The sequence below is a fragment of the Falco rusticolus genome, chromosome 3 (assembly GCF_015220075.1).
Source record: "Falco rusticolus isolate bFalRus1 chromosome 3, bFalRus1.pri, whole genome shotgun sequence".
Taxonomy (NCBI): Eukaryota; Metazoa; Chordata; class Aves; order Falconiformes; family Falconidae; genus Falco; species Falco rusticolus.
Genome location: NC_051189.1, coordinates 117,489,167 through 117,503,379, shown reverse-complemented (window position 1 = coordinate 117,503,379; position 14,213 = coordinate 117,489,167). Strand labels below are relative to the sequence as shown.

General features: G+C 59.6%; 1 protein-coding gene across 2 annotated transcripts in view; it reads left to right on the top strand.

The window, feature by feature from the left end:
* Positions 1 to 4,125, top strand: part of KIAA0319L (KIAA0319 like) — a 34,253-nt gene extending 30,128 nt beyond the window's left edge. The window contains exons 20-21 of one of the 2 annotated variants that reach the window (XM_037379179.1): positions 282 to 373; positions 2,379 to 4,125. In XM_037379179.1, the coding sequence (XP_037235076.1) occupies positions 282 to 373; positions 2,379 to 2,566 (280 nt within the window). In that variant the 3' untranslated portion in view covers positions 2,567 to 4,125. The remainder of the gene's footprint in view (positions 1 to 281; positions 374 to 2,378) is intronic. The other variant, XM_037379180.1, reaches the window with a different exon arrangement.
* The last annotated feature ends 10,088 nt before the right edge of the window (positions 4,126 to 14,213 follow it).

Here is a 14,213-nt window from a genome sequence, read left to right as displayed (position 1 = left end):
CCGTCGTCCCAGCAGGTCATCTGCTTAGCCCTGGGATGTTAGTGTTTGTCACTTAGTGTTTCAGGTGAAACATTGAAGTCCTAGAACTTTGGGTTCAGTTAAGAAGCAAGATTTGGATTAACCTATAAAAGTGCAACTAAAGCAATGCTTTTAATGTTTTGCTTTATGATATGAACATAATCTGAAATAAGCAAGTACTCTAGCTTTGAAGATCAGAGTTGTTTTTTCTTCTGGCTTCTTTAGAAAGGACCTGCCTCTTAATTCCTTTTCTTCCCCTTTAGACGAAAAGGAAAATCCAAAAGAAAAAGCAAATACAAGATTTTGGATGCAACGGATCAAGAAAGCCTGGAGTTAAAACCAAATCCCAAAGCAGGTAAAACATGAGAGGGAAGAGCTCATATTTCCAGAATGCTGACTAAAGAACAGTCTTCCTCAGTGGACTTAAAATCACAGAGTGAAACAAACATGATAGTAGGCACTGACAGAAAAGTCTCAGAAGATCTAAGAGCTTGTTTCAGGTCTGTGTGCAGGGTATTTAGTAACTTAGATCTAGAGGTTTAGAAACTGGGGCTGGAACTGGCCTGGGCCTGATGTCTCCACCTTGTATCACAGTAGTAGTAAGTGGATGTATGTAAGCTGGGCAGGTTTGCCTGATCCAGGAAGCCCAAAACTGGGTCTTGACTAAACTTCTCTTGTTCTGAAGTTTTCTGCTGGGTTCTGGTAGCTTGCTGCTTGCCATTATGCAATTCCTTGCCCGTGCTTTGCAGCAAAGCATGAACTCAGTGTCACTAAGCGTCTCACTAAACTGATTGACTTTGGCCAGTAAGCAAAGGGACATCTGAAAGCAACCTGAAAATACTCACGGACTGGAGAGAGTGATGTTTATTTCCGCCCCCCTACTCTCCCACCCCAAATGACTTGTTCATAAATTTATTCATTCTTGCCCTTGTGAGCATCAGGCTCGAAGTTTCATGTTTTAGCTAATGCTCTAATTTCTCCAGGAAGTAGACACCTTAGGAGGGGGACCCATGAAGTCCTTGGTGCTCCGTGTGGCTACAAGCCTGTTGGCTTGTTCCGGAAAGGCAATCATTTGTCTTCAGTGTTCTTAGCCAGCATTTTCCTGCCCGCATTGCTGTCCTCGAGAGTGCTTGTCAGGTGTTTTGCAAAGATCATTGGGTTATTTCAGGCAGGAGCATTTTTGCTGCGATTGTATCAGATACCTGACCCGAGCTGTGGTCACCTGCTGACTGTCCAGGAAAGGAGGGAAATGTGGGAAAGTACGTGCAAAGCGCAGCCCCGCCGAATGCTGGGGAGCACTTCAGCCGCTGAAATACGTGTCTGAAATGAGTGTGCATCCTGGTTTTGTTTAGAGGAGGAGTTATTTTAACTGTGCATGGAGAACAGTCCCTGATCCTTGTTTGCTAGTGGAAGATAACTGCTCATCCTAGTATTATCCCATTTAATGGTTTTCCAGCAAAGTGAACAGTGCCCAGCAGCAGCATTGGAGGGCCTTGCAGCGACAGAGCTAATCAGGCGATTCCCCCGAGAACTGGGCTGTCCCAACTGCACAAGTACGGATACCCTTGAAGAAAAACTGGATGTTTTCTCCTCCCTCAGCACCCAACTCTGCTTTAATCTGGCCATCTGTCACCTCGCACAGAAGAGCCCCACTCTTAAATAAAGGGCTCATTGTTCTGCAGTCTAGCAAATGTGCCTCAACCATTTGCTGTCTGGTAACTAAACTCATCGTGCTTCTTCTGAGGCTGGCTGCTGACTAAAGTCTTTTTTTCCCTGCTAGATATGTCCAGGGAGCATTCTGCTAACAGAGGAAATGTTGCATTTCTCCATTAAGGCAAAGCTAAATTTAAATATTTCCTCTGCTGACAATATCAGTAAAAGTCTCTCTCCTGTCCTTGCACATTAATCTAAATTCAGCCCGCTAATTTATCGCTCTTCCTTTGCAGGCAAGAGAAGCAGAGATGAGAGTAGGGAGAGTAGTAAGTGCGGTGATCTCTCACCCACCTGCGTATTCTCTTTACTATAGCCGTTAAGCCCTCAGAGTTTTTTAGGCAGTGCCCTGAGCAAGGTCAGGGAGACAAAGCTCCCACGTGTACTCACAGCCCCTTCTGGTAACATAGTTTTGCTTTCCTACCTGTTTGTTGTGCTTTGCACTATCTTGAAGAGTCGTCGTGACCTCTGTCACAATCTGAAACAGGATCGCTTTGGCATTTGAGGGAATAAGTGACACACACAGGAAAGTCTGATTAGGCTGCTCCTTCGACATGACAGGAAAAGGAGACTTAGAGGGAATGGAGTAAGGCGAGGTTGTTGACCAGTATGAAAAGTATTTTTAACCTGGGAATCTCTCTCCTTCAAAGGCAGCAGACAGAAAGCCCAGGTCCTCAACACTAGTCTGATGCATTCAGAGTCTGAACTGGACAGCGATGAAGCAATCTTCACGTGGCCTGACCGTGAAAAAGGGAAGCTGCTCCGTAGCCAGAACGGCTCCTTGCGCAATGGACAAGTGATGCTCAAACCCAAGAACCAGAGGGAGGAAATTCTATAGCTGCCCTCAGGCGGCCGTGTGCTGGAGTTCAGTGGGAAAGGCCACTCCCATCCCTATCCTACAAGGGCCTTCGGAGGCCAGTTTGATTAGGACAACGCTGCTAACTCATTTCACAGAAAATAACTTTGTTTTTGTGGGTTTCTTTTCATTCAGTTAAAACTGGTTGTACTTGAATTTGAACTTCAAGGGAAATCAAAGGGAGGAGAAGGCAACTGTGAACCCTGGGCAAAGCGTTGGAAAAGGACAGAGCCGGCATCTGGAGAGCAGGAGAGAACCACTTGGAGCAACTGTGAATGTACAGGACCCTCCTAGCCCACCCCAGACTGCAGTGGAGGAAACACCCATGGACTTGCAGCTCAATTGCCTTGGGAGCTCCTCGGAGAAGGAAGGTCAAGACTGTGCTCAGGGCCCCCTCCAGGCTCCAGTAGCCTACCACAGGCTACTTTTGCTGTCCAGCAGCTTTCTTCTCTCTTACTCCCACCTTCCCTAATGGTTTAAGCACTATTTTAATTTAGACTTGTCCTTTCACATGCACTTGGCTGCTTTTGGAGTGTAGAGGAGAGGAAATCTAAACACTATGGGCACGCTTCATCAGCTTGCAGGTAGGAGAGGGTTTTGTAGCTGTTGTAAATTACTATCAGGCTGCTCTTGTTTGGGAGTGTTGATGACAAGGTGCCTGTTCAGATGTGGAAAGCTGACCTGCCTGTGGTAACTGGCTGGGGCTAGGAGACCCCCTCCTGCAGCAAGCTGTTCTGGGTACCAGAGCTGGGAGGGGACACCCACCTTTGGTACCTGTCTAATGTCTGGCTTAATTCCAAAGCTGTGAGATGTTCAGTGGCCCCAGCACCTTCTCTTGGTCACTAAGCCGTCCGTGAGTCTGGACGTTAACCATATCTCGGCTACAAAACACTATGTATAGTGGGGTTTGGTTTGGTTATTTGTTGGTTTGTTTTGGGTTTTTTTTTCCTTAAAATTTGCACAGCCCAGGCAAATGGGGGTTGCTATCTTCAGTTCCCAGCAGCCGGCTGCTGCTTCTTCTGGCTTGCAGCTTAGCGGCCTCATGTTGTTACGGCTGAAGAGCGCTGCGTGCTCCTGACGCGGCGTGAAGCATGCACTTGGTGTCCTTTAGTAGGTGGAAAAGGGAACTGCTGTTACCCGAGGGCATCGTGTGGGCAGTGCCAGCAGCAAGCAGCTGCGTGTCTGCTGCCTGCGCGCTGGGAGGCAGGTGTGTGGCAGGCCGACCCTGTACCTGCTCCTTCATCTCACTGTGCTGCTTGCAGCAGTTGCACCCCTGTCCTCGAGCAAAAATCAGCTTCTTGCCGGCATGAAGGATGCCACTGCTCCTCTGTGGATGGATGAGCAGTTTATTGCCTTTCTTTGTGTTTAATTTAAAAAAACTGGAAACTTGTTTCATTGGCGCTTTTATTTTTTTGAGCTATGAAAGCCAAAAGGCTTTAACTTCCTTGGTTGTATTTATATTGCTGCACTACTGATTTGTGTTGAGCTAGATGAAGATTAAACACTATTGAATGCGAGGGAATGTTCCCTCGCTGAATGTAGTCATGGCTGCTGCTAAGTTTATTTGTCTGGGCAATCGGCTGTCCTCCTCGGGCACCAGCACCGGGGCTGGCTGCTCTCCCGAGTACGGAGGCATTAGCCTCCTGCCCTCCCAACTCCTCCTCGCTTGCCTGCGTCATGGCACGGGCCACCCTCTGCCTTGTCTGTTGGTGTTCTGAGCTTCTTCTTTCTTCTCCTTCCCGGGCTGCTCCTGCACCCGCTCTCCCAACAGCTCCTTCCCTCCGAGCCCGCCTGGGACCACACACGGGGACAGCTGACACTGGGATGCTCCCAGTGCTGGGAGCTGTGTTGTGGCTGGACATGTAACTCCTGGGCGATGCCATGCCACCCTCTGCTGTGTTTCGGTACGTTTGGCTGTAAGCGGAACAAACGATGAGAAAAGGAGGTTTTGGAGCTGCAGGGATTGACCAGATGTGGTCCTGAGGGTGTGCCTGAAAGCAGTCTGGGCTGTTCAGGGAGAGCTGTACTCTCACCGATCCTGGTCCTTGGGGCTTGTGTTTTTTGAGCCTCTTGCTCTTTCCCGTCCCGGGGAAGTTGCCCCTGTGGTGGATCAGGGCTGGGTGCGATGGTTCATCCCTCGGGTGTTGCTGCAGAGATCAGCACCCCTCACAGAGAGGCAGAGTGCGCTTTGAAGCCAGCCTGGCTTCTGGCTACGGGAGAGGGAATTAAAAACCACGCAGCTGCTCCCACCACCACCTCTGTTTAGCTGAGGTTATTTTCTTCATCCTTATATTTCACTGTGGGGTAACAAACACTTGGGCTGGGGTGTTGTCGTCAGCTGGCAGCACTGCCCGCCAAGGCTGGGTTTTGCGGGGGGCTGTGGTGTTCCCCCTGTGCCGAGCGGCTGGGTTGAGAGGGTTTCTCGCTCGTTAGTCATTTGTCATCACCGAGTGCAGGTTTGTGACAGAGCGTGGCGCGAGCTTCCGTTAGTTTTCTGGCTCCCATTAGTATTCCCTGGCTGTGCAGCTCCTCGTGTTAACCCTCGGTGCCGCTGAGCCCTCGCCGGGCTGCAAGAAACCGGGACACGCAGCAACTGCACCCCGGCCTCGCGGGAGCACGAGGGCCTGCGAGGCTGGGGGAGGCGAGGAGACCCTCCCAGGCCAGAGGAGGTACCTTTTGGCCCAGTGTAGGAGCCCCCTGACCCATGGGACGGGGCAGGCTCTCTGCTTTAGCGCACCCTTAATGCAGAGCTCTCCCGCGGTGTGCGCACACGGAGCAAAGGCGGTGTTTGGAAATCCCTTGCCACCCTCTGCTCCTCCCCTGTGGCATCGCTAATGTCGCTGCTGGTTTGTTGCCTGAGCACCGTGAGCGGGGCTGACCTTGCTCCGGCAGGTTTCTGCATTGCTATGCATTATGATTTCACAATTAGAGACACTGGCTACAAGTTACCCAGGTGTGGGAGTTAAAAGCTGAGACATCTGTTAGATGAACCATCAGCTTCACTTGATTTTTGTCTTCTTTAACATATTCGAACACTGGTTAAGATGTTTGAGGCAAATGTTGCATTCTAGTTTTAAAATAGTTTGCTCTGAAATGTTTTCTTCATTCTTCTGTGTAGCGGGGGCTGCCCAACCTGTTTGAACTTTTGGTTTAACAATGTTTGTTGATTGCAGTGTTACTTGGATCAAGACTAAAAGTAATTTTTTTAAACAAAATGTTTCTTGCAAATAAACAGGGAAGATGTTTTGCTGCTGCTCAGCTTGCTTCTTTCTCCAGTTTCAGGTGTGGGATGGTTCCTACCAGGACCGCCGTGCTTTTTGCGTAAGAACTGGAAGTGCTCCCTCGTTCTTCTTCCCTGGTGCCCGGCAGCGGGGTCTCGGTGGGCGCTGCTGGGACAGGGACCACCTTCGCTCCAGCCGCTGTAGCGTGCGGTGGGGCTCTGCTGCCAGCGCAGCTCACGGGGCTGCCAAGAGCTTTCTTGACAGTCGGCCAAGTCTGCTCCTCGCTCGGCGACCAGTGCAGCAACCTCGACATGTGGGAGGCTGTGCTGTGCGTAGGGAGCAGGAGCTGCCGAGCCTCGTGCTACGGGCCTTGCGCTTGCGTTTTGACCCCTGGTTTGTTTGTAGACTCCTGCTTTAGCACAGCCATAATTAGCCTCTCCTGTTTGAAGTGAACTTTCAGCCGAAGCCCCCAGCAGCTCTTGCCCCTGCTGTCCTGCAGCCTCGCGCTGTCCCTGACAGCCAAGGCAGTGCTGGTTTCACTGGAAAGCAGAACGGCAGCAGCGGTGGGGCTCCAGCTGCACCCAGACCTGGGGTAAAACTGTACCTCCTGCTGCAGCAGAGGAACGTTTGTTAATTAGTGGAGTCCTTGAAGGAGATGAAGGCGGCCACCCAGCTGTCGCTGTGGCTGGCTGCTATAGGGAACATGGTTTAGCACCACGGCAGCCAGAAGGGACCTGGTGGCACCGTGGGACACGGGATTTTTCAGAGGGGAGGAAGAGACTCGCCTTCAGAGCTGCCCGGCTGCCCGTGCGCAGCCCACGTGGTCCGCGGGTTGTGCCGGAGCCGCTGGAGTTCACGCTGCTCAATGTCACCTAAGGACGTGAGAAGCCAAAGCTGCTGGGCTCCCCAGCCCGCTGCCTCTGCCCACGAGCGCAGCAGCAGCTGCATTCAAAATAAAGCCGTCCCACCCCTCCCTGCGCATCAAACAGCACGCGATGCCGTAGCACCCCTCCACCTGGGTTCAGGGCAGCTGTAGCCCCACTGTCCCACAGTGGGAACCGGGCTGGGAGCAGCCCTTGTCTCTGGGAATCCGAAGCAGAAGGCTCCTGCCTGCCACCTCTCCGCCATCCGTGCTCAGCTGGGTCCCTTCCCCTTGTGTTCGTGCTCTTTGTGCTGTGTCGCCCAGCTCTGCTATTTTTTGCTGCCTCCTGCTCCCTCGGTGTCCCTGCGGGAAGCTCTCCGAAGGGCTGCCCTTTCCCGGCTGCTCCCAGCCAGCTGCCTTTGCTGGCTGCTCAGCACCACTTCGTAGGTGCTGGCTCCTTGCAGAGGAGCGAGAGGAAATGCGGTGAGGGACAGAGGTGGTGGCTGTGGGCAAGGGAGCCCCGTGTCCCCCCGGCTGTGGGCTCTCGGGGCTCAGCTGCTGCCGGGGAAAGCTTGCACCAGCCCCAGGGCAGCAGAGGGAGAGAGACGGGGTTCTCATGGCCCCGAGGGCAAAGAACTGCCTCCAGCAGCTTCTGGTCTGCGTCACCTCCCCAGAGAGGCTGTGGCTCCATTCTGGAGCCTCAGAGCAACCCCAAGCTGCTCCTTATTTGAGCCTCTCAGCCTGAGAAACAGGTTTGCGTTACAGGAGTTACGTGGCTCAGGAAACCGAGGCAGCGGTGGCGGCGGGCAGGGCAGCAGCTCAAGGGTCCTGCCCACCGCTGCCACTGTCCCGGCTTTTTGGTGGTTCAGCAGCTGGGGGAAGCCCCGAGGCCCCTCAAGTTGCGTGGATGCAGCCACCGGCACCGTGATGCTGCAGGCAGCTGAAGCCATGGCCAAGGGATGCCTGTTGGACCATGACCAAGCCGGGGAGCTCGATGTGGCTGCAAATACAGCCCCGAGCTCCCTGGCTCCGCTTGTCCTTCCCTAAGCTGTGCCGGTTGCTGGGAGAAGTTAAAAAGGTGAAAAAAAAAAAAAAAAAAAAAAAAAAAAAAAAAAAGGCTCTTTCTGGAGCTGGAGGGGTTTTCTCTCCCCACAGGCATTCTCACCCCTCTGCTTGCGCTGTCCTTGCTCTGACCACGTGGATCTGGCGCTGCTCACTGGTGCCTTCTGTCATTAGGATTCCCTGAACTGCTGCTGCTTTACCTCTTCCAGCCCGGCTCCGGGTGGCTGTGCTGGCAGGAGCTCCCACACCTCGCCCCGCGTCCCTGCAGCAGCGGGGTGACACGGTTACGGTGCCGATGTCACTCCTTAAGCATCCCCGTGGCCACAGGTGTGGACAGCCCCTGTGAGCGATGGGCACTGCAGGGATGCTGGTGGCTCCTGGGGATGCTGTGGCACTGCTGGCACCCCGCCTGGCCCCCGACTGCGGGGCTGCCCCTGGGGTGGCAAAGCCGGGGCAGGTCGCTGCTCTGAGAGAAGCCTGGATTCGCAGGGGGCCCAGCTGGAGGAGCAGCCCAGTGCTGGCTGCGTCCCAGTGGGAACCGGTCGCGCTGCCGCAGCCCGCGCATCCCTCCCGGCTGGGCACAGACCCAGCCTTGGTCCCTGGGTCGCTGCTGGCCCCGTGGGTCAGTTACAGGCGCTGGGGGGGGGTGGGGGGGCACGGCTGGCTGGGGACAGGGGCTTGGCACAGCATCCCTGCTGCAGCACCTCCCCCTCCCGCGCAGGGCCCTTGGGGCCATCAGGGTGCAGGTGGGTGCTGCGCTGCGGGCCCACGGGCACCGTCACCCTGCGTCCATCCTGCCGTCTGTCCCTTTGTCCGTGCGGGGCCCCGTGCGCTGAGTCCGTCTTTCCATTGTTCGAACAATCTCTTTTCCACACTCGGTGCCAAAGCCTCCCCGCTCGCTCCCGCACGCGCCAGTATATTTAGCTGCCTCTAAGCCTCTACCTTTCCTTATATAGGAGAGGCCAAACGAATTTCGCACTCTCATTATTAATAGCCTGAGAGGAGCTCTTAGGAGGCTGCCAAAAATAGCAGGCAAACAGAGCGCACCCGGGGTGGGGAGGGCGTCGTGGCAGGCAGGGAGCCGCCGGGATCGCCGCGGGAGGGACGCCGGGCTGCTTTTTCTGGCTTTTCCCTTTGGGAACCACAATCAGGTGTCTCCCGGTGTCCTGCCCCCGCCGCAGCCCCGAGCGGGGGTCCCCCTCGCCCCGCCGGCTCTCCGCAGGCAGAGGTAGGACCGGCGGGGTCCCGGGGTGGGCAGAGCAGCCCGGTACCCCCCATGCTGCTGCTCCAGATGCTCCAAGAGCCGCCCCATGGGTGCTGGGGACACCCAGAGCGGGTGGCCTGGGGCAGCCTGGGATCCCCGTCCCTGTGGGGCACCCCCAGGCCCAGGGACGCCCCTGTGGCTGCAGCGGTGACAAGTTTCACCCTCCCGGGCCCCCCACGGGCTCTGCTTTGTGCTCCTAGCCACCCCGGGCTGCTGCTGGGCCCAGCAACGGATGTGGCTCCCCCCATGGCATCCTGCCGGGACCCCCACCAGGCAGCCGCGGGGGGCTGTGGGGCCAGTGGTGGAGGGCAGGGGTGGCCGGCTGGCTGCGAGCCGGTGGCAACCCTGGGTGCCTCGGCCGGGGGAGAGGCTTTCCCAGCAGAGAGCACCCACGCAGCATCCCCAGAGCTGGGCACACCGTGTGCTGGGGCACCCCGTGTGGGATGGGGCGTGCGAGGAGGGGGCTTGTGGGGTGCTCAGTGAGCGGAGGGTCTTCACCTGCACCCGGAGGCGTCCGCATCCCAGGCAGGGTCTGCCTTAAATCCCTCCCTCCCTCCCTCCCTCCCTCCCTCCCTGGCGAGGAACTTCTCCCGCTGAACTGGAGGATGCTGCAAGCTCCTGCGGACGAGCCGGAGGAGTCCTGTGGCAAAGTCAAGGCGAGCGGGGAAGCGGCGTGCTTGTGCGGGGTGTCACCGCAGCCCCCTGCCACCAGCCCAGCCTGCAGCCGGCCGCTGTCCCCCCCAGGACTGTAAGTGGCCATGCGGGGCGGGGGGTACGGGGGCTGTGGGGGGCAGCGGGGCTTTCCCCGCCATCGGCGTTTAACCTTCAGCGAGGCGGCTGGTGCCGAGCCCCGCTCGGGCTGGGGATGCTGCGGCCGCTCACGGCCCCACGCTGGGCTCCCCTCGGGGTGGGGAGGGAGGGGGCAGCCCCCAGGGCTGGGGGTCACCGCAGCCCCCCAGCCGCCTCGGGCCAGCCTGGGTGGAATTGGAGGAGTGGGGGCAGCAGCAAACTCTCTGTGGGGTCGGAGGGGCGATGGGTCACCCCCAGCAGGTCCCAGCTGCAGGGGGGTGGGGGGTGCTCGGGTCCGCAGGCAGCGCAGCGGTGCAGACCCAGGCCCATTTGCCTGTGGGTGCCCCCCCCCTGCAGCTGGGTCAGTCACCCCCTCCCCAGGGAGCTGGGGTTCCCTCAGCCACGCGAAGCGGGGATACCCCACCCCGGTGGGATGGGGCAGGAAGGGAAGGCCAACTCCTGGGTGCTTTGGCATCACATTTTGGGCGCGCACGGGGGGAAGCGCTGCCCACCGCGGCTGGGCGCACCAGGGCTCCACGGGCCGTGTACCTGCGGCCCCAGTATGGGCAGTGCCCACAGGCAAAGGGGCAGAGGGCTGGGGGCTGGGGGCTCCCCCAGGCACCCTCCGCCAGCGCTCCCCGCTCCCCTCGCACCCACCTCCCTCCTCCTTGCTGGGCCTCTTGGTATTTTGTTAAGCCGCTCAGCGGCTGGCGTGGCTGCTGCAGTGGGTTTGCCAGGGATGGATGAGCCGGGGGGAGCCGGCTGGGTGGGCAGCGCTGAACAGTAAAACTTGGGAAGGGCCCTGCGAGGCGGCGACTGCAGAGCACGGCCGGGCACACGGCGCTGGGGGGAGCGGGATAAAAAGATGCTTCCTTTTATAGCCAGGCTGGGGCTGTTGGGTGCTGTGCAAGCGCATGGGTTGCCGCCACGGCCAGCCCTGGGGTGGCCCCCCCCAGCTCCTCTGCCTCCCCCCTGTAAGGCTGTTACCCCCTGGTGCCCACAAGCCCCAGGGAGGGGGCTGCTCTGGGGCAGGTGGGGGACCTGGGGGCTGCCCAGGACGGGGCTGCTGGCCAGCTTGGGGGCACGGAGGAGCCGTGGTTGAGGGGCTGCCGCAGGGCAGAGGTGCCTGGAGGGCTTCAGCTCGGGATGCATCTGCAGCCGTCAAGGGCAGCGCTGGGGCTGGGGAGGGCTGGGGGCTGCCTGCAGTGGTGGGAGCACTCCCAGGGCTGCAGGGGGGAGCTGATGGCCAGGAACATGTGGGCACAAGGAGGGTGGTGGGGCAGAGACAGGCCATGGGGCAGGGCAGGGGCAAGGAGGAGTGGTGGGAGCAGGCAGGGGTGGCCTGGATGCAGTGAGCATCCCGTGGCGCTGGGTGCAGCCCTCCAAGGTCACCAGGAGAGCCCAGCCGAGGGCTGCGGGGACCGTGCCGTGGGATGGGGCTGTGGCACCTCTGGCACCGCAGTCCTGGGAGGCTGCCCAAGGTCAGCCGAGGTGGCTGGAGCTGAACTGGGCTGGGACGTGAGAGCCCTGACCCTGTGCCCTGGCTCTGGGGGTGCAGGGTGAGTGCAGCTGCCGGCTTTTGGCTCCTGCTGCTCCCCAACAGCCCCGCCGGGCCCTGGGGATCCCCTGCACCCCTACAGCAAAACTGCGGCAGCATCCCGCTGTGCTGTGGGGCCGGCAGAGCCCCAAGGGTTAAGTGGGCACATCTCTGCAGCTTCCAGCCTCAGGACACCCACTCACTCTGCTTTTTGGGGGGACAGGGGTGCCGGCCCAGCTGGACACGCTCTGCCCACTGCTGCTGCTGGGCTGGGCACTTGGGTCCTGGGAGCCATGTCTCCAGGGTCCCCAGCGCTGCATCCCTGGGTGTCGGCGGAGTGTCCTGTGGGGACAGTGGCTGTGCTGGCAGCAGCCCTGCGCCTCACGGCAATGGCTGGTGGCTCTGGGGGCCACCCAGCAGTGTCTCTCCTGCCTGTGGGTGCCGTGAACGGGGCCAGCGTGGTGACTGTGTACTTGGCACCCACTGGCTCCTTGCAGAGAGCTGCAGCGCGTGTGGCCACAGCTCCCGGCGCTGAGTCACGGCCGCACCGGGCCCGGCCAGCCCCGTGTCCCTCCTGCCCATGGTGCAGCCCCTCACACACCACTTGTTCCCCCATCCTGGGAAAGGGCGGGCCCAGGACCCCCAGGACGGCTCCCTGCACCCACCATCACACCGCTCCGGCCATGGATTTAGGGGTAGGAAGGTCACTGGGGTCAAGGCACGGTTGGGCTGTGGTGATGCTCGCCCCCTCCATCGCCCTGCCCTGGCCGTGCTGTGCCGGGGCTGGGGAGTGCCCCCCCTACCCTGTTATGGTCTCAAGCCCCTGAGATCTCAGCTGAACCCCCCTCCCGTGGGCAAAGGCATCTCCAGCCTCCCCTGCCCATGGCTGCGGGTTGGGGAGGGCCCAGACGCCCCCGTCCCCCTGGCTTTGCAAACGAGCTGGGCAGGGTGTGTGGGGGGTGTGGGATGTGGGGCCCCCTCTGCGCTGGCCTGAGCTGCCAGCAGTGCTCTGGTGCGGTGTGCTGGGGCAGTGCGGGGTGCCAGGGGGTGCTGCAACATCCTGACCCCACGCAGCAGCAGCAGCGGGGACCCCCTGTGACGACCCAGTGCTGATGGGGGGACCCCCGCTATGGAAGTGGCTCCGAGCACAGGCACCCACCTCCACCATCCACGGCACTTGGCTGTGGCCCCATCAACTTGGAGGTGCAGCCCCCGTGGCACCCCCTGGCCCAAACTCCTGAGCCTTGGCTGCGTCCTGGGGCATCCCACCGCCCGCGAAGGGTAGCCACCGGCCAAGGTACCCGGCGGCAGGCACATTGGCAGCCCTGGCATCCTCTGGCTGGTGCAGAGGCTCTGTGTCCCAGGCACACGCCTTGGCCGCGGCACCGTCGCCCTCTCCGAACCCGCTGGACCCCTTGCCCCAGGGTGGCTGTGGGCACTGCGGGACCGTACGGGCAGTGCCACGCCGGGGATGCACCCGGGGCTGGGCACAGGCAGGGGCTGGATCTGGGGTGGGCAGGAGATGCTCCCCACAGCCCCTGCGGGGCCTCGGGCTTCACTGCGGCCACCGGCGCCTTCCAGGGTCCCCCAGCCCCGAGCCGGTGGGCTCTGCCGGGAGTGGTGGGCAGCCCTGTGCCCCACCAGCCAGCCCCACGCTGCCTGCCTCTCCCTCCCAACCCTACATACTTCTTCATATGCCCATATGGAGTCGGCCGGCATTATGGAATGTTAAGAAGTATGTATTTTTGGGCTGGGACCCCCACACCGGGACCCCACCACCAGCACCAGCACCGGTCCAGGCAGCACCTCTGGAGAGACGGTGTGTCCCTAGGGCTGGTAAAAAGGAACCAGATCAACTTGCAACTGGATTTGGTCCCCTTCAACCAGCTGCAGAGGCGCATGGCTACAGCACCCACTGCGCCCTCACCGGCCCCGGGGGGCTGTCACCGGGTGGGCTGGCTGCGTCCTGCCCGGAGGAGCTCGGGGTGAGGAGTGGGTGTGAGGAGTGGGGGAAAGGGAGTTTGCAAAATAGGGTTTTGGCTGTTTTTTGAGGCTGCCTGGTGGAAATCTCCGTGCTGCCAGGCTGCCCGTGCTGCCCATAGTCCTCATCCAAAACGGCCGAGCTTCCCCAGCCCCAGAGCTGGTGGGGAAATGCCCCAAGGAGCCCCAGCCGTCACGGCACAAGCGTGAGGAGCCTCCTCCCCACCCAGCACATCTCCCCACCGCAGCCCCGGCACCTCCCGTCCCCCCCGTCCCTGCGAGGGCATTGCAGCAAAGGGAGGGAGCTCCCCGTGGGGGGCAGCCCTGGGGTCCGACCCTTGGGGACAGGGAAGTCACAGCCGCGCTGCCCGGCCACCTCCAGCTCTGGTGGAACCAGGCACACCAAGGGTGAACACGGGAGTGGACCAGAAATTGTGGGAAAACAACCCAGCAGGGTGATTCTTGGAACTTTATCGTCCGATGTCACCCAAGACCTCTGTTATCAGCACTGACCTCTTGGTCAGCAGACGAGCAGGTTGGTGGCACAGGGTGCTGGGGCACCGTGGCAGGTGCTTGGGGACAGCACCCCTTTTGTGAGGGGGGGATAAAAGTGTGGGGGGGTGCTCAGTCCGCTGGGCTGGCGGAGTGGCCAGGGAGTCCTGGGCTGGGAAGAAACACGAGGTCTGGGGGGGTCTCTGATTTTGTGGGGTGATGGAGGCGCTCCTGGGGGGCAGGATGGGGTGGGAAGGGGGTGGCTGTGCAGGAGAGCAAGAGCCCGCTCGCCACCCATGCCACTCTAGGAAGAAACTCTTATTCTTGCTCCTCAAAGGACCCAGCTTGGACAAGACGCCCCACACCTTCACTCCAGCCGCTGCCCCCCCGGGCCAGCCCGCCATGGGTAAGCTGTGCGGCGG